Source organism: Ictidomys tridecemlineatus, chromosome 5, assembly GCF_052094955.1.
Source record: "Ictidomys tridecemlineatus isolate mIctTri1 chromosome 5, mIctTri1.hap1, whole genome shotgun sequence".
In the NCBI taxonomy this organism is placed as follows: Eukaryota; Metazoa; Chordata; class Mammalia; order Rodentia; family Sciuridae; genus Ictidomys; species Ictidomys tridecemlineatus.
The window spans coordinates 90016276-90041944 of record NC_135481.1 but is presented as its reverse complement, the minus strand read 5'-3'; the positions used below and the strand labels follow the sequence as shown (position 1 = coordinate 90041944).

At 48.7% G+C, this 25669-nt stretch overlaps 3 protein-coding genes across 6 annotated transcripts in view; 1 reads left to right on the top strand and 2 right to left on the bottom strand.

Annotated features, from left to right (window-relative positions):
• Zfhx2 (zinc finger homeobox 2) overlaps positions 1-11527 on the bottom strand; it is a 32011-nt gene extending 20484 nt beyond the window's left edge. The window contains exon 1 of one of the 2 annotated variants that reach the window (XM_005338753.4): positions 11180-11527. The gene's annotated coding sequence lies outside the window, so the exon portion shown is untranslated. Of the gene's footprint in view, positions 1-10798; positions 10893-11179 lie in introns of those variants that run through there. The other variant, XM_078050323.1, reaches the window with a different exon arrangement.
• Thtpa (thiamine triphosphatase) overlaps positions 1-20576 on the top strand; it is a 47194-nt gene extending 26618 nt beyond the window's left edge. The window contains exons 1-4 of one of the 3 annotated variants that reach the window (XM_078050324.1): positions 13495-13589; positions 13844-14040; positions 14417-14968; positions 16534-20576. In XM_078050324.1, coding sequence (XP_077906450.1) covers positions 14422-14968; positions 16534-16643 — 657 coding nt within the window. In that variant the 5' untranslated portion in view covers positions 13495-13589; positions 13844-14040; positions 14417-14421 and the 3' untranslated portion in view covers positions 16644-20576. Of the gene's footprint in view, positions 1-13494; positions 13590-13650; positions 14969-16533 lie in introns of those variants that run through there. The other 2 variants (XM_040275853.2, XM_040275854.2) reach the window with 2 other exon arrangements.
• On the bottom strand, positions 17356-25597 carry Ap1g2 (adaptor related protein complex 1 subunit gamma 2). Its single transcript, XM_040275856.2, is given in 22 exon segments — positions 17356-17643; positions 17732-17830; positions 18039-18202; positions 18847-19009; positions 19066-19192; positions 19508-19612; positions 19859-19986; positions 20077-20166; positions 20868-20990; positions 21070-21124; positions 21211-21351; positions 21532-21645; positions 21797-21852; positions 22021-22119; positions 22432-22512; positions 22919-23014; positions 23138-23214; positions 23361-23457; positions 23616-23757; positions 23897-24021; positions 24466-24670; positions 25245-25597. Coding segments are annotated over 22 exon segments (2742 nt in total). The 3' UTR covers positions 17356-17541.
• Between the last annotated feature and the right edge of the window lie 72 nt (positions 25598-25669).

Sequence of the window (25669 nt, the reverse complement as noted above, 5' to 3'; positions counted from 1 at the left end):
TTTTTAATTTTAATATTTATTTTTTGGTTATCGGCGGACACAACATCTTTGTATGTGGTGCTGAGGATCGAACCCGGGCCTCACGCATGCCAGGCAAGAACGCTACCGCTTTAGCCACATCCCAGCCCAATCTTTTTTAAATTTTTAAACAGAGTCTAAGTTGCCCAGGCTGGTCTTGAATTTGGGATCCTCCTACCTTTGTCTCCTGCTTAATCTCCAGAGTGGCTGGGATTACAGGCATGTGCCACCATACCTGCTCCCGAGAATCAAGCCCAGTGCCTCACACATGCTAGGCAAGCACTCTACCACTGAGCTACAGCCCCAGCCCCATGAGCTTTCTTTCTTTTTTTTTTTTTTTTTAATATTTATTTTTTTAGTTGTAGTTGGACACAATACCTTTATTTCACTTATTTATTTTTATGTGGTGCTGAGGATCAAACCCAGGGTCCCGCACATGCGAGGCGAGCGCTCTACCGCTGAGCCATAACCAAAGCCCCAGCTTTATTTCTTAAGAAGTAGAAGAGGGGCTGGGGTTGTGGTAGAGTGCTTGCCCAGCATGTGTGAGACACTGGGTTTGATTCTCAGAACCACATACAAATAAATAAAAATAAAGGTCCACTGATAACCAAAAAATATATATTTAAAAAAAGATAGTAGAAGAATATGGACCTTAGATCCACCATCCCAGCTCTACCATTCACTAACTATCAACTTTGGAAGTTACCTCAGTTACCTATCTAGAAAAATGGGAATAATAATACCTTTCTTCCTCAGTTGTCCATACCAGAATAAGTAACATGTGAAAAGTGCATATATTGGACATCAGTGAAGTGGGTTATTTTCCTCTTCTCCTAGCTGGCTGGCTTATTCTCTGGAGTGGGGCAAGGTATTTGCACAGAGGCTGTTGCCCACCCCCCACCTTTTCTGGGTACTAGGAAATGAACTTAGAGGTGCTATACCATTGAGCTACATCCCCAGCCCTTTTTATTTTTTATTTTCACACAGAGTCATGCTAAGTTGCTTGGAGCCTCACTAAGTAGCCAAGGCTGGTCTCGAACTTGAGAGCCTCCAAGTCACTGGGATTACAGGCATGTGCCACTTTGTCCATTTCTTGATGAACCAAACCATCCTCTGATCTCTGCCCTTTTCAACTGAGGGCAGAATAATAGGTACACAGGATTTAAATCTAGTCTTTCCAGCAGCAGAATTCATGTAATTATTGGTTCCTGGGCTGAAAGACACCCAAAAGAATGGAAGCTTTGTTCAGGCTCACACTTGAACTGGGTGCAGCAGCAGCTAATGCCTGGATCAAAACTATCATGAGCTGGGTGTGGTGGCCCATGCCTGTAATCCCAGCACCCTGGTAGGCTGAGGCAGGAGGATTGTGAGTTTAAAGCCAGCCTCAGCAATTTAGTGAGGCCCTAAGCAATGTAGTGAGACCCTGTCTCAAAATAAAAAAATAAAAAGGGCTGAGGATATAGCTCAGGGGTAGAAAGCCCCAGGTTTTGATCCCCAGTACAAAAACAAATAAAAAAACTATTGTGGCCTCTCCTTGCATTTAAAACTATCATTTTTTTTTTTTTTTGGTCTCTAAATCTTACCTTCTCTATTGAAAACAAAACAGTAATCCTACTTCTTGTACTTAAGATAATAGGAGAACATGAAAAAGGCTGAGTCAATTCTCTGACTCTTCTTTTCCCCCTATCCTCCATAAATATTAAAGAATGCTTACTTTGTATAAGATTGGTTTTGTCCAAAAGAGAGAGAGTTTGAGTATGGCAGGAAATGAAGTAGACAAGCAGGAGAGGTATCACAGAAGGTAAAGAGACAGTTAAAGCAGATACCAGAAGGGAAGGAGAGATGGGAAGTAAGGGGAGTAGAGCTGGATCCTCGTCTGAATATGTAAACATTGGATCTCTTCCAGGCCTCCCAACACAGGCACCAGATTGGAAGGTAGACTATCTCCAGTGGAGGGAGACAGCAAGGAGGCTGTGTTATACTTTGCAAATGCTTAAGGTGCACATGAGGGAATCCAGTAAGATGCGAGAAAGAGAGGCTCAGAAGAAGACAGTGGTGGGTAGGGAGTAGACAGGTAGAAGGGAAGCAGTGGGCTGAAACCACACACAACCACTTGTGCATAGATTTGTTGAGGTATGCTGTACCAGGTGCTACTGGTAGGAGTGGGTGTGTCCAGAAAAGGAATCTCTTGCCCAGGCATCTACCTCTGGGACTTGATGTGTTAGATGTTTTAGGACAGCAGTGTGGAGCTGCTATGTTGCACAGACCTGTGTGATCTCATAGTAAATACATTGGAGGGACTGATGTTCTACATGCCTCAGGCTTAGACAACCACATGAAGCCAGCTTGGAACCCTTCTTCTGCACGAGCACCACAGGAGAGAAGGGGTAGGGGGTTGTGTGTGCCCTTGAATTTGGACTTTTGGATCAGCCCCAGGGTTTCATGCATGCTAGGCAGGTGATAAGAGTTTACACACTCTACCACTGAATTATATCTCTAGCACTTCTTAAAATTTACTTTGAGACAGGCTCTCATTAAATTGCCCAGCCTGGTTTAAATTTGTGATCCTCCTGCCTCAGCCTCGCAAGTAGCTAGGATTATGGATGTGTGCCACTGTGCTTAGTCAAAATCTGCAACTTTTTTAGTATGAACATGGTGCCAGGGTCATAAGTAGAAAATTCCACATCTGTCTACAGTTGTAGACAAAACACAGTTGCTTCTGAAAATACATATAAAATTACTTTCAGGCCATATATATAAGGTGTATATGAAATATAAATGAATTTCACAGTGGGAATGGGGTCCCCTCCCAAAGATATCTCATTATATAATGTATACATATTACAAAATCCCAAAACCCCCAAATCCAAAACACATCTGATCTCAAGTATTTAGGATAAGGGCTACTGAACCTCCAGTTAGTTGTCATAATAAAATAATAGACAATTCTTTTAAATGTTTACCATGTATCATTGTGCTAAGCCCTTGACAAGCATCACATCAATAATTCTCTATTATAATCTGATGCAATACATACAGTTATTCATTTCCAGTTTACAAATGTGGAAAAAGACTAAGTGGATTACATGATTTTTAAGGTCTCCCAATTAGAAAGCAGAAGTGACTTCAGAGGCTGAGGCAGGAGGATCACAAGTTGGAGGCCAGTCTTAGCAACTAAATGAAGCCCTAAGCAACTTAGTGAGACCATGTCTCAAAATTAAAAGGGCTGGGGCTGTGATTCAATGATTAAGTGTCCCTGGTTTCAATCCCTAGTACAAAAGAAAAGGAAAGTAGAAATGAAACTGGAACTTATGGGGGGGGGGGAGCTGGGGTTGTGGCTCAGGGGTAGAACGCTCGCCCAGCATGCGTGAGGCACTGGGTTCGATCCTCAGCACCACACAGAAATAAAATAAAGATACTGTGTCCACCAATATCTAAAAAATAAAATATTTATTAAAAAAAAGAAAAAAAAAAGAAACTGGAACTCAGGTAGGCTGAATGAACGGCCTCTGTTCTTGGGTTAATTTGAAAACTTCTGAACTCTGGCTGGTATGCATTTTGAGTGAGATTTTTGAGTATGTTACCCTGTCCTGTGTTTCTCACCTTGAGCATATATGCTGTCATCCTCTCTCAGCTTAAAGGTGCTGGATGTGCCATCTTCAAATTCCTTTGTTTCTTAATATAAGGGCAGAACAAAACTAGTGCTCTGTGCAACTCCAGGGGCACCCATTCCTTTTGCAGTCTATAGAGGGCTATTGGCCCCTGGGTGGGCATGTATTTGTGGGGAGAGAGAAGAGAGACAGAGAAAGAGGGAGGAAGACCAGGTAGGGTTATTTGGATGATCAGTGTGCATCATTTGTGATAATGTCTTAAAAGCTGAAAGTCTATATGTGTACCTCATATTAGCATATGAACTTCATCAGATAAACAGTCTGGTATTATTTAAAGACAGACTTGGGCTACAGGTGGTGGTGCAGGCCTAAAATCCCAGCTACTCAGGAGGTTGAGCAGGAGGATCACAAGTTAGAAGACAGCCTCAGCAATGTAGCAAGACCCTACAAGACAAAAAGGTGTGGGGATGTTGCTCATTGGTAAGGACCACTGTTTTCAAGTTCCAGTACTGCAAAACACAACAAAACAAAACACAGCCTTAGCTGGGAAGGTAGCCCTGTGATAAAATCTGTGCATAGCACTGCATTTAGGAGGCCACTTGGGTTCAATTCCTAGCACCAAAACAAACCAAAAAAATCCGTAACATTTAGAGACAGACCTGGAATCAGATTTTAGTTCTATTCCTTAATATGTAAATGACCTCAGCTCATTAACCACATCCCCAGCCTCAGCCTTTTTCATTTTAATTTTTATTTTGGGACAGGGCCTCACTAAGTTGCTGAGGTTGGCCTCCAACTTGTGATTCTCCTGCCTCAGCCTTCCAAGTCACTCCGGAGTCATTAAAGCTTCAAATCAGTTTTCCATAGAGAATGGGAAATAGTACCTGCTAGGGTTGTGTCCACTGAAACAATCATTTTGGGGAATGGCACTTTGGATGTGATCAATACATGAAAATAATTATCCATCCACATGCCTTATCTCCTCAGTTGGCAGGTATGTGTATATTTATTGCTCTTTGTGTGTTGGGGGGTGCTGATATCCAGGGTGTACCTCTATCCAAACATCTCTTTGGGGTTAGTGAAGGTGCTTGCTCTATTTAGCCACCAGGGGCTGGTTTCCCCCAGGCTTTCTGGTCACACCTGTATGGGCTCTGTGCTTTACATTCAGCATCAGGGTGTCCTGTGCTGTGTGTTGCTATATGCCTATATGTGCTTGGTGGCCGGCTGGCACAGGCGTGTTTGGGGTGGTGGTAATTACTGGGATGGCCCGGCCCTAATGAGTGTGATCTCGTTACACTCTCACCGCCTCTAATGGAGCTAACCTCATTTCACAGCCATTAGAGATGGAGATGAGGCCCCGCCCACAGGCCCCACCAGCTGCAGCTTTCACAGCCTTGGCTACGTTCTCTCCCTCTGGCTCCCCACTGCTCCATTCCAGCTCTCCATCTCCCTCCAGGTTTCCCTGTTCCCCATTGTTCTTTCCCTTATCTTGTCTTTCTGCTTTTCTTTTTACCTTCTCTTTTCATGTCTCCCTCTGTCTCCTCTCTCTTCCATTCTTGGGTTCCTTTTCCCTCATTTAGCCCCTTCCCCTTTCTCCCCCCACTGATTTGTCCTCCACATTTCCATTTCTCCATCCTCTTTTCCACTCCCCCTTCCCTGCCCTTCACTGCTGCTATCCCTCCCTTCCCCCACATTGCCCTGTCTGGCCAAAGGACAAATCTCAAGGGGAAACCAGCAAAGACAAACAAGGAGCAGTGACTTCATTATCATCATTAATTTGCCACTTCAGTTCCTCCCACAAGGGTCAAAGCCTGTACAGCTTGAACTCAGGACTGTCAGGGAGGCTGAGGCAGCAGCTTGGCTATTCAGCTCTGTCTCACCAACCACTCCCTGCCCCTACTCCTCCTTAGCAGTCTTCATATCCCTGTGGAGGGGTCAGGCTCCCTGCTTTCTTGCCAAGTTCTTTCCTAGTCCTTACAGCCTCCTGCCCTCCTTCATTTAATTGTGGCCATCTCTTGGGCTTCCTCCCATCTCCAAGTCACATTTCCCTCTTCTCCCTACTCCTCCCTGCCCAGTCTATTCTGAACCTTCCTTGTCCTTCCTTCCCTGCTCTTCTCTCTTCCTAACCCCTAGTGCATTTCTTTCTCTAAAGCACCAGGATGTATCTCTAGGTTTTGGAAACTATGCAGCCTGAAGAAAGTGAAGCTGTGGAGGCAGAAGAAAGGCATTTGTGGTCCAAGCAGGCCAGTGATATTAAACACAGGATGGAACCAACCATGAAAGAGGCAGGAGAGGTTGGAGGCGGCAGTGGCAGAAAAACCTAGACTCACACCCAAGGCCCAAGAAAATGGAATGGAAGACAGAGGCAGGGGGCTTGGGCTTCTTCCTCCCTCAAAACAAGTACTGAAAAAATTAAGGAGGGAAATGGCTCTACTCCATCAGTTCCTCTAGGGAAACAATCCAACAATCCTGTCCCACCCTCTGCCCTCCTTCTATGAGAAGCCAAATAACTGGTAATTGATTCTTGACCTTTAGCCCAAGCCCAGCCCCAAAGGGAGAGGTGGAGGTATTTGGCTGTGACTGCAAGAGGCACTGGGGAAAGGCCTACACATGAAGTAAAAATTTCCTGCCCCACCAACTTTGCACTTTAACATGCTACACAGGACGAGACCGTACATTCTATGCCTTCTTCTCACTACAAAAGGCTATTGCATACCCTGAGCTAGTCATGTCCTGAATGCACAGGTCACCATGCACACACCATTTCAGTGGATGGCCCTCCTGTGAATTCCAAGGCCTGAACTTTAGCTTTGATATAATCCCATATTGCTGCCCAAACACAGGAAGGCTCTCATTCTCGCATTTAACTTTTGGGGGGAAAATGTTGAGGGGTGCAGAACTGTCTTGGTAGGAATTAGAAAAAATTGTCTTCCTCCAGGTATACGTAGCCCTCATACCACTGGTATAGTCTGGCTACCACAGCATGGGCAGATCTCAGCCCCCTGAAAGTTACCTCCAAATCTTTCACCCCTGCCTCACTGGCCTGGGGTGGAGGAGGCATGCATAAACAGTTAGTTCCTTGGGGCTTTCCCCAGAGAGGCAAGGGGCTCTGGGAAAATGGGTGGTGGGATGACTGAGCTGTATGAGAAGCCTGAAAAGAAAGATGGAAAAATCAATGAAATGAGTTTCTAACGGTGAGGTAAAGGACCGCTGTGTCGACAGCCTGTCGCCTGCTGCAAAATATGAGCTGCCCAAGTCTATGGCGCTGCTGACAGTGCATGTAGCCACCACTGTCCTCCCTTCAGGCACCTGCCTCTAGCCTCTTCTGCTGCCCTGGTCTTTCTTATTATAGCCAGACTCTCCCCTCTGTCTTCTTTCCCCTATTTCTTAATCTCTTCAGGGTCTTTCTTGGCTCTTTACTGAAACAACAGGACAGGTGGGCTATAATCCCTGATGGGGTACACCTTTCTCTTATAAGGCTTTTGTGTGTTTGGCTCTGATTTTGTTTTGCGAGCTGTGGTAAGTTCTGTATCTTGCCTCCTCCTCTTCTAGATGCTTCTAGAAGCATCAACAATGGCAGTCAGATGTCAAGGTGATCCTTCTTCTTCTCAGCTTTAGTAACCCCTCCCTCCTCCTGCCTTTTGGTCCACGTGGCCAATGCTGACTTCCTTGTAAACACCTGGGTTTACAAGTTGAACAGGTGTTCAGAAAGGGTCTGGTATTGATTTGTGAATTCTTTGTGACCACTGTGCATTTGTGTATATGATGCAATTATTTCATGATTGAGAATGGGGTGGGGATACTACTTTCAATTCAAATTTGTCTAAGGAAAAAACTCTGAACCTTTTCTGGATACCATCTTTTCTCTATCTTCTTCCATATTTTTGTCTTGGAATCATTTTTCTGCCCATTATCTCTATATAGAATTCCCAGGTCAAACCTCCAAGAGTGTTTCTAACCCAGTTTCTCCTTTCTGCCTCATATTTCACTATTGCTAGTTAATATTCTTCCAGTTTCTGATTTCCCAATTTGCCCATTTATGCAGACTCAGGTTTAGGAGTTTGAGAGAGAACTGGGAGGGCAACTTTTAAGTTCCTATGAACATTTGCTGGATAAATATTTATTAAGCCTGTTCTGAGTAACAGACACAGCCCCTGCTCAGAACGACATTGTATCTCCCACCTGATGCTTAGTTTTTTGGCTTAAAGGGACCTTCTTTCCTTCCTCTAGCCAAATTCCACTCTGCTCTCTAGCATTTCAGAACCCTCCCTTTTCTCTATTCAGGCATCAGTTTGTACTCTACCACAGCTTTGATCCCCTCTCTTGTGCATTTCCAGCTTTAGCTTCCATTCCTAAACCCAAAGTCAGATTCATCTGACATTTTCAACTATCCACCCTCCTCCATTTCCTTTCCTGTTCTGGAATTGCCATTTCCAGTTATCCTCCTTCTTAGCCTGCATTTCAGTATCACCACCCTAACCTCAATGCCCCCTGTCTCCGAAGGTCCCTTGTCTTGCTTCAGTAGGCTCTAGGAAACCTCAGACACTCAAACAATAGTGGTTTGTGACAACTGTTGTTCTGAGCTACAAACAACTCCAAGGATGCAAGATCAAATACCAGTGCCAGGAATCCTACAGATTTGCCTCTACCCAGGGCCCCGGCCCACATATCATACAGCTCCCCAGCAAAGCAGCAAGTTGTTCCTGCATGGTTCTCAAGGTAACACAGCTGCCTCTGACATCATGGAGGGAGGAATCCTGTAAGGTTGCCAAGGCAACACCAACAATTTATGACATCAGAGGTTTGAGGTCTTTGGTTCTCAGGGGACTAGGAAGATTCAAGTTCCTGTCAGTTGAAATAAATGGGAATTCTACTTTTTCATCTCATTGCTTGTGTTCTCCTGGCTTGGGAATGAAATGTAAAGGCCTTTGGTAGGGTAGTGAGTGATGAGGCCAATGGAATGAATGCTCACGAGGTTTTCTCTTCCTCTCTCTCCACTAGATCTCTCTGTTCTTTCAATTCCTGCCTGGGCAGCTCTCTGTTTTAGGGCCTGTGGTATTTCTGCTATCCATTTTTTCCAAATCAACCCCTCCCCCGAAGTGAACTGTTTGCATCCTTCATGCTGTGTCCTCCTTACACCAGAGGTATTTGTTTCCTTTGAGACCTCATCATCTCTTCCTTTCCCCCCACCAAGCTCTGTGCAGCTCTGATCTGCTTCAGCACTCCTGCATTTGCCATCCATTTACTTTCTTTGTACCATATATTCTTTTCCCACCTCCTCCTATTCATCAATTCCTCCCTTACGCCACTTTGCCATTGTATCCATTTCATATAGCTTTTTTGTTGATCTCCTTTTTTAGGAATATTCTAAAAAGGAGATATTTTCTTCCCTCTGTGTAATTATTAACTATTTATTTTATTCTCTCAATTTGTCATTAATCACCCTTCGGTTCCTCCTCTTCTCCCCATTCCGCATAGATTTTCCTCACTTCCTTTGCACATCCCCATGTCATAACATTTTTCTACCCCATGTGTTTACTGCACCAGGCCTCCCCTTCCCTTCTATAATTCTGTTCACCTCTGAAATCTTCCATTATCTGCCCATATCTGCCTCCTCTTTTTACCCTCCCAAGCTCCTGAGTTCTGGAAAAACAATGATGGGCTTAAAACCAAGATAAACTACATATCTTTTATCCACCTTTACCATTCTTTAGGTTGGATAAATCTGGTCCTTTGCATCAGATAGCTTCTCCCACAATAATAAAAACTGCCTCAAAAAATGGTGCTGAATCCAAATAAAATAATAGTAGCGGTACAGGAGGAAAATGAATTAAAAAGTGAAGAAAAAGCCACTAATATCTAGAATGAACTGAGGATGGAGGCTAACCAGGCAGGGTGGAGCTTAGAGTCCTAGAGAACGTCCCCTTATGAAATCAAAGTTGACAGTTAACTGACATAATGGCACTGATTGATGAAGGGGTTATATGCCCCTGGAAGCCCATTAAATTGATTTCTTGGCCTATTTATGTGCCTTCACAAACCATATCCCCCACCTCTCCCAGCCCCTTGCTTGTGGTTTCTTCTGCTGCTGAGGTTAAATGTTGGATAAGGGGAAAAGGGATAAAAGAAACAGTGACTAAGAGAAAAGGTAGAAAGAAGGCAGATTACTGGAACAAAGATGGTGAATAAATAAGGGAGATCATGGCATTCAAGGATAGAAAAAAAAGGTATGAAATAAAATGGGGAAATGAAAAAATATATACAATGGTAAAGTGGGGGAAGGGAGGAAAATGAAGTCAGCAGGGAAGAGGTTTGTGGTGGAAAGCTCCTGGAAAGACAGATGATACACAGTGAAGACCAGATCGTGAGATCCTGATGGGGGAGACAGGCACATGGCAAAGGAGACAGTCAACAATGCTAGGAAGTTCCAAAGCTTCCCTGGTGAAGGTGGAACTGAAGGCTCTCCTAGCAATGCTGAAAGGGCACATGAGTCTGGGGGAAGACATATCTGCTCCATCCCCCTACTTTTCAGACCCCTGACCAATGACTATCATAATCCTGGTCAATAAGCTAACTCCAAAGTAGTATGAAAAGGCCACAGACATTGAGATGGACCCTGAAGGAGAGGGCATGGAGTCCTAGACGGCAGAACAGTCAGGCAGCCAAGGCGTGACACATAGTGAAAGGGACACATAGGGAGATCACTCAGATGGGAAGGGTCACAGCAGAGACAGTGACACACAGAACTGGAGACGAATGAAGTGGGGAGACATGGTGAAGAATGGCAAAACCAAGAGGAAGGGACATATGGACAGAGATCAGGGGAACTACAGGCACAGCTGAAGCATGGCCCAGTGCTCCAAAATGATAGGGCTACTCAGACAGGGGTAGACAAGAGCTGATGTGGGACAGGGGTAACAAGACAGACACGCTTCATCTTCAATGGGGCAGTAAGGCTTCCCCTCACCTACTCACACCTTTTCAAAAAGAAGAGTGGTGGGGGGTGCTCAACTTCAGGCAAAACGGAGACGTCCCTCCCATCTTGCACCCTAGCGCGCTAACCCATCCATCAGCCCTCCCGCCGCGGTTCCTCCCCCATCCCTCAGCCGGCGGGGGGCCGCCGAGACCCAGGCCCCTCCAGGCTGACAGCTCTGAGCCCTCGAACTCACCCGGCCTCCCCTTCCCTCCGGGAACCCTGCTCCCCGTACAGCTCGGCGCGGTCCGTCTAGGCTTTCGTTACCCTCCGTCTGTCCCGCTGGCCCCTGCTTCTCCCTCCCCAGTCTCTCCCTCCACCCCCTACATATTTCTCTCCCTACATACGCCCTCTCTCCCACACCCCGGCTCCCCTTCTCCCCGGGCTCTGGCTGTCAGTCCGTCCGTGTCCCCTCCCCCAGCCCCTTCCCATCCCTCTCCGTCCCTCCAGCGGCAGTCTCCGAACGCCTCCTCTCCCCTCGTCTCGAGCTTCCAAAGAGCAAGGAAGGGAAGAAGAGCGAGAGGGAGAGGAGAAAAAAAAAAACCAACCCAGCAGCATCGGAAATCGATGCACTTACACCTCAGCTGGAAGCAGGGACGGGAGTCGAACCACGGCCGCCGAGCAGCGCGAGGCGGGGAGGGGAGGGGGCGGCTCTTGGAAGGGACTTCTCCGATGTGTTGATTCCTTTTTTTTTTCCCCTCCTCCTCCCTCCCTCCAGCGCTCGCTCCGGGGCGTCGGGGACGGAGATGGAAAAAATAAATAAATAAATTCACGGCGGTGAGGGAAGTGAAGGAAAATAATCAATGCTATTTGGCTGCGGCTGAAGTGTTTTCCCGGCTTCGTGAGGGGGTTTCCATTGATTCACCCTGGGCACTCGCTCGCTCCCTGCCTCCTCCTCCTCCTCGCCCTCCTCCTCCTCCTCCTCCTCCTCGCCCTCCTCCTCCTCCTCGCCCTCACTCCTCCGCCTCATTCACTGGCTGGAGCCGAAGCGTCCCACACAATGGAATAATCAATACCCAGGCGCCCGGGGCGGCCCCACTGAGCAGGTGCAGCGGCCCGCCCGCCGCGGCGCATGCCGGGACTTGTAGTCCGTCGCCTCCGCCCTCCAACCCGCAAGCGCAGTGTCCGCACTCCTCCTTAGACGCTGGAACCCTACCCTGCCCAGGGGCGGGCTCCATGGGGCCAGCGAGTCTATCCTGTCGCCTCCTTGACTCTGACGCCAGGTCCTCCCGGTGCCTGCAAGAGGGCATGTCCCTAAACTCTTTCCCGTCCTGTCCTCTTCCTTTTGCCTACAGAAAACATGCATGCGTTTTGTTGTTTTGTTTCAGATCAGCTCTAGAACAAGCTCTGGCGTTTACCAGCTTGCCAGAGCTGCCCGGAAGTCTTTCTTTTTCACTCCCTTCTTCTTGCTTCCTTATCTCCCCTTCTTTCCGATTGAAAACCTTCTCTCAGCAATTACTCTGAAGTCTCTGAGTTTCTGCTTCCTCCCTGCGGTCACACAGTCCTTTGAATTGGAGAGGGGAGTTTCGGTTTTATCTGCTCATCAGCCCACTATATTGTAGTAACAATAATTTATAACATTTATTGAGTATATAGGGACAGTTCCAATCACTTTCACATATATTAGTTTATTTAGTACAACTGTATAAGTCAGATACTTTAATTCCTTTTACAGGTGACAAAATTAAGGCACGATTAAACCAGCCCACGGTTGCATGGTCAAAAAGCAACGGCCTCAGAGTTAAACCTCAGTAGTCTTGTTCCAGAGATCACACTGGATGCTAAAACCTAGTTTTAAATAACAACAACAACAAAGTAAAACCTCCTGAAGTTCTGGGTTTCTACCAAATGACAGTTTGTTACTGAATCCTCATATAATTGTGAGGCAGTTCACAATTTATCAATAAAAAAGCTGAGTCTTAGGTACAGTAGCCTGTCCAAGGCCAACCATCTAGAAAGTGAAACTCAGTCAACCCCAGGTCTGTCGCTGAAATCTAGGCTTTCCATTCCATTAAGCTGCTGCCTCTACCCCATTGGGGTGGACATTAAACATAAAAATACTAGGACTTCTTCCTGGGTCAACAAAACTTTGGGGGAGGGGGGGACTGCAAAGGATGAAGGAAATGCAGGCCCTACTAGTCCAGTGGTGCTTGACATGGGGTAGGAGTAAGGATACATCCAAGACATCCTAAGTTTTGCCACCGTTTTACTTCACTTTTGTTTCCAGACACATACAAGGGATAGACTGGTGTGGAGAACCTGGCACTTTTTTCACTAATTTCAGAAGCAAGCCTAGGAGTTGACAATATCCTCACCCAGAGAGTAAGATACAAAGTTTATAGATAATATAAACTCTCAGAGGGAGTAAGGAGGCATTTTCTCTAAAGAGTCTTCTAAAGCAGCCAGAGGGTCATTTCTCTTCCATATGTCTTGTATTTTAAATGAACATTGAATTATTTTTCCTACTCCTAACAAAACTTGCTCAAGATCTGCTGGAATTGACAGACTCGTCAGTCTGGCACTCACTCAAGGGCTTTTCCAACTTGCCCCTCAATTGTATTTCCAGCCCCATCTTTATTCTCATACAGGCTAGGTACTTTTCAGTATCTGGGTCTTTGCTCATGTTAGGTCTCCACCTAGGTTTTACCTGTTGAAATCCCACATCTGTAGTTCATTCAAAATTTCACTTTCTCCTCTAACAGAAAGTCTTTTGCTCACTCGTACTCTTAACATTCTTACCAGAATGTGTTTGATCCCCTCCAAAACTCCTACATTGGACTTAATTGCCTTTCCTTCTTCCCAGCCCATTGCCACTGGCCTGCAGTAAATAGGCCACCATAATAGTTTTAAATATGTGCCAGACAGCGTCTGAGTGAGTGACTTGTGTTTCAGGCCCACTGCCTAGATCGGGAGGGGTTGGAGAGTGCAGTCTCAAGTTCGTTGCCCACGACTCTCCCCACAGAGCTGCAACCTCAGTTCAGCTTTAGGTAAGTCCCCAGAGCACTAATTGCAGCTTTCAGGTCACCATAGCAATGGGTGGGGCGAAATGGCGAAGATCCCCCCTTTTCCGAACTACATCTCCCATCATCCACCGGGCTCAGGAAGCCACGCTCAACCAGAGGCCTGGGACCCCTGTCGACCCCCCGGACGCCAGGAGGCATAGGGGTTACGCTGCAGGGTGCCTGGGGACGGTCTCGCTCCTCTGCCCTAACGGAAGTCGCGATCGCCCTTAACCTAACAGGTCTCTCGGGCCGGTCTGCCCTCGGCACTACTACCATGGGCCTAAAATGGCCGCTGGTGCTCGTACTCTCCTGTCACGCAGTTGAGCTGGGCTGAGATCCGAGACCTGGGACTCCTCCCGGCATTCCTCGCGGGTGTGGCGTGGACTCCTTCTCCCCCATCTTCTGGTCCTGCGAGAGGGAGACCCTTGGGTTTGAGGTGAGACCCGAGGCAAAGCCGGCGGGTGCTGTGGCTGCGAATGGCAGGTCATCCCAGGTAGCAGCTCCTGGTCTCCTGGGGTAGCAAGTTGTAGTGTGGGGTGTTGAGACGAAATTTGTTGCATGACCTGCTTTCTAGGGACATCTTTGGGTTGAGAACGTCATCAATAGTGGAATGGATTTAACTGGAGACCAATCACTGTAGGAGAACGTTTAAAATCTCGCAGACAGAGCCCTGTATCGCTGAGGCAAAGATCTGCAAGTCTGTATGCGTCTCAGTAAATTCATCCAGAGTTAGAGTCTCTGCTTAGCCGTTGCCCAGCACGCTGAACACCTTTGGGCGCTAAGAAAATGTTTGTTGCAAATGATCCTTGCAGATAGCATGGCCCAGGGCTTGATTGAGGTGGAGCGAAAGTTCATTCCAGGGCCTGGCATAGAGGAACGACTGCAGGAGTTGGGGGGCATCCTAGAGCACCGGATCACCTTCCGAGACACCTACTATGACACCCCTGAGCTGAGCCTGATGCGGTCTAACCACTGGCTGCGACACCGAGAGGGTAGTGGATGGGAGCTCAAATGCCCTGGAGCATCAGGTATCTCAGGACCCCACACCGAGTACAAGGAACTTACATCTGAACCTGCAGTTGTGGCCCAGCTCTGTGAGGTGCTGGGAGCTAAGGGTCTGGGGGATGGAAGTGTGGCTGCTGTGCTGGGTCCACTAGGGCTGCAGGAAGTAGCTAGTTTTGTGACTAAACGGAGTTCCTGGAAGCTGGTATTCCCTGGAGTCAATGAAGAGGAGCCAATGCTTAAGGTGGACCTGGATACAGCGGACTTTGGCTACGCTGTGGGTGAAGTAGAGGCCCTGGTACAGAAGGAGGCTGAAGTACCAACTGCTCTAAAGAAGATCAATAGCCTCAGCAGCATGCTAGGTGAGGGGGACAGGACCTTCTGTGTTTTCCTGATCCCCACTTTCCTTTCCTGGCTTTTTAATCTTTTTGCAATGCTGGGATTGAGCCTAGGGCCTCCTCCTAATTATGTTAGGCAAGCACTCACCACTAAGCCACACTTTCCTTTTCTGGAGCACTGGCTGTGACCAAGAGTAGTTGGTGGGAGTTGGACTATATAATGGGGGAGGGTCTCTGGATTATTTCTTTAACAGTAATTATTTTAGCAATTTTTTAGAGGACCCAGTTTTGCCCACAGTTCTATCAAGTTTTCTCTTTTACAGTTGCTGTCTGATTTGGATTTAAGCCTTTCATAAATCTCTATTCTTCATCCCAGCCATTCTGTCTCATTTAATTCTCATTCCTCTGGCCAAATTTCTTTCAGTTCTATTTGTCAGTTCTCTGCTTTAACCCTTCCTTCCCCTAATCTTTTTTTTTTTTTGCCCATGCTGGGGATCAGATATCCTTTTGTTTTTATGGTTTCTTAGAGTTCATTTAATTCAATGTCTTGGCTTTTAGTGAAAGGCAAGAACATTGCATTTATGAGAGGTGGTTGGGAGAGCATTGGCAAATTTGGTTTCTTTTTTTTTTTTAATATTTTATTTAGAGACAGGGTCTCACTGAGTTGCTTAGGGCCTCGCTAAGTTGCTGAGGCTGGCTTTGAACTCACTGAAGCTGGCTTTGAACTTGTGATCCTTCTGCCTCAGCCTCTGGAGCTGCTGGGATTATAGGCATGCACCACTGTGTCTGGCTCAGATTTGGTTTTCTGTTCCCATGCTCAGTTTCCTAGTATACAGCCCATCCACTAGTTTGGGGTTGTGCACGCCATGGGGTCTGACAGCCCTGGGATGCTGTTTCAGCCTCCTTAGCAACTATACATCCTGTTTCCTGCTGTATGCTCAGTATGCTGCTGGGTACTAACAATGGAAACTGGCAGTGGCAGTTCTAGAGAGAATTCTTGCTTTTTGGGGTGGGGACAGGGAGGGAGTTTGTTTGCTGGAGATTGAACCCAGGGCCTTGAGCATGCTAAGGAAGCACTCCAGTATTGAGCTATATCCCCAGCTCCAGAGGGGAGAATTCTATGTGAATCCCACCCCATAGCTAAAACTTCTTTTCCTTTTCTTTCCACAGCCTTTGGTTTCTCTCCTATGTGTAAATCTCTGTATGTGCTTCATTACCAAGCTAATGAGCTTTTGCCTGCCTAGATGGGTTTTCATCTTGATTGGGGGACAAGGGTAATAACTAGAGTGAGTCCATATTGAAGGATCCTCTGTCTTCATGGCACCTGGGTGCTTCTTCACCATTTCCCCTGGTTGGAGAAGAGGCTCATGTGTGGCTTCCCAGCTTTCCTGAGTCTGAAGTGGCTCTTGGGTCCCACTTCTGGAGTCCAGGAGGTAGAGGGTAGATTACAGAAGCTAGTTGGATGACAATCAGAATCTCAGTGCTACCTTCAAAACAACTTGGGGGTCCTGGCTGGGTGGTCAGGGAGGAAAGTTAAAGCATGTATGGCAGTTCTGTCTGCTTCTTTTCTCACTATCCTTTGTCTATAGGTGTGCCAGCACAGGAGAGGGCACCTGGCAAGCTCATCGTGTACCTACAGCATTTCCGTCCTCAGGACTATCGGCGCCTGCTAGAAGTAAACAGCTCCACAGAGGACTAAACATCCCGACAGCAGCCTGGGCTAGGGGTGTCACTTCCTAGAAGAGAAAGGGAACTCTTGGTCCAGCAGGGGCCACAACTGGCCTCACTGTGCCTCTTCCCTCCCACCTCCTCTCCCTATACCTCTGCCTGTTCTTTCGTCCTATTCTCAACAACCCGTTCCTTGAGCCCTCCCTGGTTGCCTCCTCTCTCTCATCAGTCAGATGCAATCTGTGGGCTGCCCCTCTCCCCTGGCCGCTAAGCAGCCTCCATTGATTTCCGCTCGTGTTTATAGGATTTCCACTTAGCCGTGATCAGTAGTTAAGCACAGGAAAATCCCTTGCCACCCCCCTCCCTTGGTCGATGCCATTGATTCTGCCAGCGGCTCCGAAACCGCCTTACAGCTGAGTTAGAGATGAGGGGAGGCAGCAGGGATTTCCCTGCTTTGGGGTGTGGGGAATAGCAGGGTGGGGAAGTGGTTGGGAATTCCTGTTAGAAATCAGATCTTGCTTTGATTTTGCCACTGTGTCCATCTCTGGCCCAGAGAGTAGAGTGCTTCCTGTGACAGCTTAGGGGCAAATTTGCTCCCTAACCTTGAGGGGCAGAGGAAAACCCTGGTGTGCTTGAGGTTGATTCTCAAGGTTCCCAGAAAGATTCTTGGGACCCTGCCTATGTGAGAAGCCTCTTCCCTTGCTGTTATTTATACATATTTTTCTACCTCAAACATACCCAGATTATGGCTTTATGCCCCCCTCGGGCTTTATTTGGCTGCCATTATTTGTGGGGGAGGGGAGCAGACCCACAGTTTTGCAGTGATTAATGCAGAACCAGGGTGCCATCTGCTGGTAGCCCTCAGAGTTGGTTCCCCACTGCTAGGATCACAGGCTTTGGGATGCAGGAGGATTTCAGGCAGAGAAGAGTTATTGCCACGTTTCCACAGGCAAGTTGTTCACCTCAAAGATCTCTTGTACCGATTGGCCCAAGTGGTTGTAGGTCAGGCGCAGCTTTAGCCGCAAGGGGGCCTAGAAATGGGAGAGTGGAGACCAGAGTTAGTGCCTGTGACTTCTCCCTTCCCTAGGTCTTTCTTACCCATGGGGCCCTGGAACTGACCTTGTTAGGATTGAGGATTCTGAAGAGCTGGGTGATGGGGAGGCCGCCCCAAGCTGGAACTGTGTTCCCACTGGGGGCCTGCAGCTGCAGCTGGAAACTCTGAACATGGGATTTGGGCAGAACACAGTAAGGCAGCTGGCCGGGCTCAGGCAACCCCTCCACACTCAGTGGTGCCAAACCCTCTTCCCATTAACTCCCCAGGTACCTGTCTCTGCTGTCACTCCCTTCCCATCTCATCCTGTCTCCCACCCACCTCTACTCCTTCCTGGAGAACCTAGGCCACCTCTGAATCCTGGTATTTACAAACCTTGGGCACAGCTGCCTGGCAGATGAAGTGGGTGACATCACCCTCTGAGGAGTTGGTGGTGGTGACGGTTACTAAAAGCAAAGCAGGGGATCCAGGTGGTCGAGTGAAAGACAGATTGAGCTGTACTCCCTCACGCTCAAACACTTTGAGATTTGGAATGGGAGCTATATAGCAGGGAAAGAGAGGCAGCTCAGTGTGCAGGCTCGAGATAACACGTTCATTCAACAACAAAAAAAAACAGTGAGCACCTTTTATCCCTATACTGCCCAAGATGCTTGACAAGTAGACGACTGACAGTATAGTGCAGGGAGAGGAGCAATAACAGAGAAAATAAGCAAGATAATTAGGCTGGAATGGGTACTATGAGGGAAATAAATTAGCCGGAGTAACTGGGAAGGACTAATTTAAATGGGAGTGGCAGGGAAAGGCATATGACATTTCAGGCTGGAGTGCCTTCCCCAACCAAGCCAGTCACTTGATGTGCCAAGGAAATAACATTTTGTGTAAAAAGAGCATGAAATGCCAAGGCTTAAGATGGGAGGGTTTGAGGGGGCCAGTGGGGAAGTGGGATGAGATGGGGTGGGGAGGAAGCAGGGCCCTGCTGGCCAGGGCTAGAAGTCTAGAACAAAGAAGACACTGCAGCCAGGAGAGGACTGGCATGACTAAGTGAACCCTTTTACCTACGAAAAAGAGGATGGGATACGGGCACACAGGAGGGAAAGGGTTTATGAGCTTCACTCGGCACAGAAGCAGAGATGGCACATTCTCACCTACCTTCTCTAAGACTAGACTCTTTCCTGAGGCTTACCTGGAGGTGGCAATGCACAGGGAAGGTCAAGGAGGTGTACTAAGGTACCTCCTGGGGATGGATCCAGAGGGGGAGGATGCTGGGCATCCTCAGGAGTGTCATCCAGGAGATCTAACAGGTCCAAGAGCTTTGAGGCCCATGGGAAAGGGCAGAAGGGTCAGAACTTGGCATGGAAGCCCAAGCCAGTCCTTCTCATCCCAAGGCTTCCAGTCTCCTCACCTGGGGCTCTGTGGGGACAGGGGCTGCTGCCTTTGAAACCTGGACTGCTTCTTTGCTTTCCTTTGCCTCCTCATCAACCTGAGGGCCACCTCGCTCCACAAGAGGCATCTTCTCAAGGATGGCAGCCCTGAGAGGATGGAATGTAGGTGTCTCTCTAGGTAGACCCTTTGCCTCTCACAAGAGACATCTACAAAGAGTGCTCAGAACATGGAGATGCTGGGCACATAGTAGATCAGAAGTGTCCTTCTGATAAGATGGCATACTGTTGCTGGTTTTCAGATGAGCAGGGAGGGTTAGGAGGCAGCTTGCTTCAATGAACTGTGTGGAAAGCTCTTGCAGTGGACAACAACACAGGAGAGGATGAGACCCTTGAGGCTACAAGGGGGTATTTGGGAGAGGGCAGGGATCTGGGTCCCACACCGGAGCCGATGTTTTGACATACCTCATGTGGTCATACTTCCGGAAGAGTGTGTTATATTCTACAGCCCGCTGCTGCAGCTCTACATCTAAGCAGCTCCCGTAGATAGACACCACCTGGCGGATGCGGCTGGGCCACAGAGTTGTGTGAGTTGCAATGGCAGTTTGTCCTGCCCGTCTGCTTCAGTATATGGCAGAGAAGGGAGCGGTCCCACAGAGTGAGGAGACACTAAAGCAAGTCCCAAGATATGTAGCTCTAAAGCAAGTCCCAAGATTGGGGGATAAGAGTGGCGAGGGATAGTGCAGCTATCTGGAGAGCTTAGAAATGGTATGCAAGTGAGGAGACGTTTTTCTCTGGGCTGAGACCTCTTCTTACTTGTTGTCCCCTCGAAGCCGGGTGCTGAGCTTCATGAGGGCTGTGAGTGCATATCCTCTGGTGGCTGGCAGGGACATTTGGGACTGCAGCACCTTTTCTAGGAGTGCCAACACCTCCTCTTCTTCCACCTTCAGGTGTGGGTACAAGTAGTGACCTAGGATCTAACCCTATCTCCCTTGACAAGTCCACCCTTAGTGTGTCCACTATGTAGGCCTTACCTGAAGGGGTTCTACTTCTTCACAGCTCCCCTCCAGCAGGAGGTCCCCATACTCTCCAATGCACCAGGCTGCCACTTGCACCAGTGGCTGCTGTATGGGAGAATCACATCTAGGTCAGTGTTTGGGGTTCCCTCCTCTCTTCCACACTCTGAAACATCCCCTTATGCAGCACAAATATGGTGGGGCAGGGAAGGAAATTTGTGAGCAGTTTCTGTCCTGATGTCTGGGCTCCCACTGCCCTCTGGTGGCCTAGATTCAGAAGTACATGGCCTGGCCACTTGATGGAACTGTGAGAGGGTCCCACCCTTGAGGAAGAGCAGGGTGATGGTTTCTGCTCATCCTACTTAAGAGGAAAATGGAAAGTATGCCGTGAATATATAAAAATACATTCTACTGTCATGTATAACTAAAAAAAAATTTAAAAGGGGCAGTTTAGTATTGGGTGGCACCTTTGGCATTCAGCATTTGAAATAATAATAAAGTATAATATATGCATAAAACTTGTATCTATCTCGTTTGATTATAAAAACATCCCTGGGAGATAGGGTAGAAAACTGAGTACATGGAGCCTAAAGGAAGTTAAATTAGTCATCTGGGATTACATAGCCAGTAGGTACCAGGGCCAGAACAGCAGCTCAAGTGTTCTAAAAGGCAAGCTCTGTTCTTAAGGATCTCCTGCGCTAAGTAGATAGCTGTGAGCCTAAGAGGAAAACGGTTCAGAGTCCAGTGAAGAAGGGAAGCCCAGAAAGAGATAGGAGGCAGCCCTGGGCTTGGGGAGGTGGGAATGGCACCTGGGAGATGTCTTCTGCCAGGGCACTATAGAGTCGGCACACAGAGTAGGCATGTAGCTCCTGGGCACCCCCAATCAACTGCGTCAGGTTGGCCACTGCATCATCCCGCACATGGGCTCCTGCCTGGAAAGGGTGGACATTGTCAAGTCAGTGTGATTAACTCTGTCCACTACTGCCCAACTCTCCAACTAGCCCATCTCACCGTTATCAGCACGTGAAGGATGGTGTCTATGTGCCATCGCTTGGTTGGAGCAAACCTAGGGACATGGCTTATCAGTCCTGGCACTGTCCCTGTCCCTCCCCAGACTGTACCCTCTCCATTTCTGAGAACCTGTCCCCTCACCTCTCTGCAGCCAGCAGGATGCCTGAGGCACAATCAGCCCGTAAATCGAGGGGGCTGGACTCCAGAAAGGCCTGCAACTCCTGTGTCATGGCTCGCACATTGGAGCTATTCACCAGAGCCAGGCTCAGTTCCAGGGCTCTCCTGGCAGGAGAAAAGTGTCCATGCAGGTGGCCCAGATCACCCAACTCCATGCCTCTGGCCTGCCCCATCCCTAGGATCTGCTCCTACAGTCCTCTTACTCCAGCTGCTCTGAGCTGGTTTGGGTCTTAGCCACTAGTCATTGTATCCTCTACCCTGTCCTCTTGTTCCCTTTATGCTCACCGGCTGAGGGAGGCATCAGTTTCTCGCAGACATTCCACCACAGTGGGCCGATGCCGCTGCACAGCATTGTGATCAGACTGCACCAGGCGTAGTAAGGACGTCAGGGCTACATACCTGGTCAGGGTGGGAAAGGCCCTATCATGCTGTGGCCATTAGCCTTGCCCTGGGTACAGGGGTTAGAGGTAAGTGGATCAGGAGGTTCTGGAGGGAAGAGTACAGAGGGTCAGGGCTCAGTGGCAGAGTATAGCTACACACAAGTCATTACCTAATGTTCTTATCACTGTTGAGCAGGAAGCGGCCAAGAATGTTGACAGCTAGAACCTGTGGGAGAAAGAGGGTGGGCACTCAGGCAGTAGCAGTCTATTCACTCAAGAGTGGGGACCATATGACACAGGATGACAGGTGTTGGGGAAAGGCCAGTGAACAGAGCCCTGCTGGCTGGCTGGGAGTGGAGGGTAGGCCACAGTGGGAGAGCATATGGGAAAATACCCGTAGGCCGGCTGCAGAGCGGATGTCCATGATGGTAAGCACTGTCTCAAATAGGACCGCGTTGCCTGCATTTCGACTGGTGTCTGTGTTGGTGGCTACCTGAGTGAATGGGAGAGGAGATACATCCACAAAGGCCTCTCTCCTCACTAGGATCTCTGGAAGCTCTCCACTATCCATCCATTCCTCAACCAGCCAACAAAGTTTCCCAAACCCCACTATGTGCCTGGACCAGCTTGGGCACTGGGACATTAATACTGCAACATATTGTGTCCCTCCTTCGTGTAGTTCATTGGCTAGAGGGGATAGAGGAGTGATTACATAGCTGCTACATGGTGAGTAATCCTGTAACGGATGCCCAGGACTGGTAGATCCCAGAGCAACATACCTAAGCAATGTCCCCCCAACCCACACCTGTGCTAGCAAGTCATTCATGGTCTCACTGCTTTCCTCATGGTTCCGGCCCAGGATCCGAAGCAGACGAAGGATCTGGACCTGTGGTTGGGTTAAAGATTGAAAGATGGAGAGATTCACAGGATAAGGACTTGTGGGGCTAAGGAGAAAAATCCAACACTGAGGACAGCATTCATTGTAAGGCATCTGGTTAGACCCTAGAGCCTCCCATCCTTCATCACCTCCATAGGTCCTGGTGGCCCTGGGAGGGGATCAGAGGTGTATGAAGCCAAGGGAGTTCAGGACAGGCTTTTTGTTGTTGTTATTACCAAACTGGATTTCTGACCTTCAGTTATATCCTCTCCCTGTCTTTGTCCTGGAATGACCAGGGCAATCAGTCTACTACCCTCTTGCCCAAGGCAGTGACTAAGCCAGAGTATACTAAGCCAGGAATCTCACTGCTAAGCCTTCTTTCCTCTAGGGATACATGAAGGAAAGGTCAGCCCACCTGCAGGAAGGGGTCACTGACTCCAGATATGCTGTGCTCTGTGGAGTATCCTGTTGTCACCAGCATCCGGAGGATCTGCACCAGCTGGGGTACTACCTGGAGGGAGGGCACAATGTTGTCTGTGCATTTCGTCCTTATCCTTGTACTCTCAGCTTTAGCCCCATTCTGCCCCCACTGCCCCTCTTTGCCAGGGCCAGGGCCTACCCCTTCACAGCCCACCTTACGAAAATGCCTGAGGGCTGCAGGGTTTCGTTCGCAGAGCTCCATGATCAGCGTGATGGTGCCCAGCAGGATGCCTGGGGTCAGGGCATGAGAGAATCTACTGTGAGCATGTCTGTGTGTATGCACGACTATTGCTCTATGAACTGGTGTTTCTCTCCTGTTTTTCATTTCCATTCATAGCCAGACCAGACACAGAGGATGGGGAGCCTTTTGGCCTTACCATGGTGGCGCTCATGAAGCAGTTTGGCACAAGGTGGGAGGAAGATGTCAGAGAGCTCAGGGACCTTCCGGATCATGTGTACCGCAGTCAGAATAGCCTGTGGAGGTCAGGGGCCTCAGATAGGCAAGTATCTACAAGGATGGAATCTACACACAAACACACACACACACACACACACACACACACACACACTTCTACTGCATGGCAGATGAGGGACAGTTTCTGAAGGGGCAAGTGCTAAATTCTTCATCTCACCTTCTTGCGCACATAGGGGCTGGGCTGCAGGAGCAGCTTCTCCACCTCGGTGGCCAGGTCCCGGCACATCTCAGCAGAACCCATGGTGCTCAGAGTGCACAAAGCCAGGCCTTGTACCGGCTGAATCCCCTGACTCAAGTCACTGCAGGGTTGGGAGGATGATTAGTCAAGCCTCTGAGGAAACCAGTTCTTCGCAGTAACTACATCAGGCAGCACCCTGGAATTTACCAGTTCCCCACTCTCCCATCTCCCTGATTTGCAGTTCCCCCAGAACTTCTCACTTCTTGATGCTGTTGGTAATGAGCAGGTGGGCATCGTGCCTCTCATCCAATAGAAGCATGGCCCCCAGGTAGCCTACCCTCTTGTCTGTGAATCTGGGGGATGCAATCAGTTTCAGGCATTCCATCTATAGGGAAGAGGGCAGATCCGAAGGGCAGGGGTGAAACAAGAGGGTTCCATGCTACTCTTTCACCTCTCTGCCAGTGGCACACATATCTATATGTTCAGCTGGGCTTTTCTTATCATTAGATTAACTTTTGGGGCATCATATCCCATCATCCTCTCTTCAACCAAAGAGGCTTAGGAGGGTCAGGCATTAGTGTGCAGATTAAAGAACTTAGGAGTGGAGGAGGCTGGAAGAAAAGAAGAGGAGGTGCCCTGAATGGGTTGGCCAGAGAATGAAGGGTTCACCCCAGCTGAGGACTAGTGGGGTAATGGGAAAAGTTTTTTCCAGTGCATGGTGAGATGATTCAGAAACCAGAGAATGAAAACAGTCGGGGCACAAATAAATGAAGAGATCCACGACCCTGTCCCAACAGCTTTCCTCTTCAAACTCTGGAGGCAGATATACCTGTCCAAAGTGGGCAGGGTAGCCCAACATGTGGACATAGAGCAGTTTGGCCAGCTGGCGGTGCCTCTGCAGAGGGTCCCCATCTCGGAAGGAGGCCCGGATGTGGGCGCATTCCTTTTGGATCACCTCCCGCTCCTGGGCCTGAGTCTTGGCTCTGCGAATCTCCTCGATTAGGTCCTGAAGCTTCAGCAAGGGCACCACCATCCTGGGGGGCAGAGCCCGGGAGTGGGGAAGTCTTTAATATTTTCTAGCCGGCAGCCAGGTTTGCCCTGCTCCAAGATCCTAATGGCCTGGGTTTTACATCTATCCTAAACCTTACTCCTGTTACCTTTCCCCACCTGGGTCCCTAAAGTCCACCCCCATCGCGCCGCCTAAGGAGATTCCCCACTACGCATGCGTCCCTGCCCCACCCCGCACCTGTTCCTACGGAGCATGCGCCAGAGCCCCGCCCATCTCCCCTTTTTCTAGTCCATCTGGTATGCCATTCCTAGCTTGGCCATTTCTTTCCATTCAGGGTCCTGCACTGTTGTTTTTTTCGCGAGATTCCTCCCTGCATTCCCATCTCTGGCGGCTTCAGCTTCCCCGCCCCAGGACGCCAGCCTCACCTGCCTTCAGTCAATTGTCCTCCTCTCCCCCCTAGACGCTTCCTGGTATAGGGCTGAACCGGGGTTGGTGCCTGGTCGGGTCCTTCCCTCTCCCCGCCTCCACCACAGGACCCCGCCCTCCTGGGCCGCCCGAGAGCCTTGTGGAGTGCTCTGACCTGGGCGTGTAGGTCTTACCAGCTAGGACAGCTAGGCAATAAGCTGGGCCGCGGTTCCCCAAGAGGCTTCCTTCTACCTCTCACCACCCTGAGAGCCTCGGAGTGTTTGGGTTTGCAGCCATCGCACCCCAAAGGAGATGACAATCCCCCCCCTTTTTTGAACTTTTTTATTAATATATTTTTTTTTGTTAAATTTCTTTGTATTTTTTTCCTGCAAGACTTGGTGTTGGCGGCACTGTTGTATAACTTCAATCCCAAATTCCATGAAATAGAAATCAGAAGTAAAGGTTGAGAGGGGAGGAAGGAGGGAGGCAGGCCAAGGAGTAAACAGAGTTTGACTAGAAAAAAGAAGAGGGTATATGTGGTGGGCATTCCCGGGCAAGGCCATTTCTCAAGGGAGGGGGTTGGCAGGCAGCTTGTCTCTGCCTCATGCAGGGGAGGGAG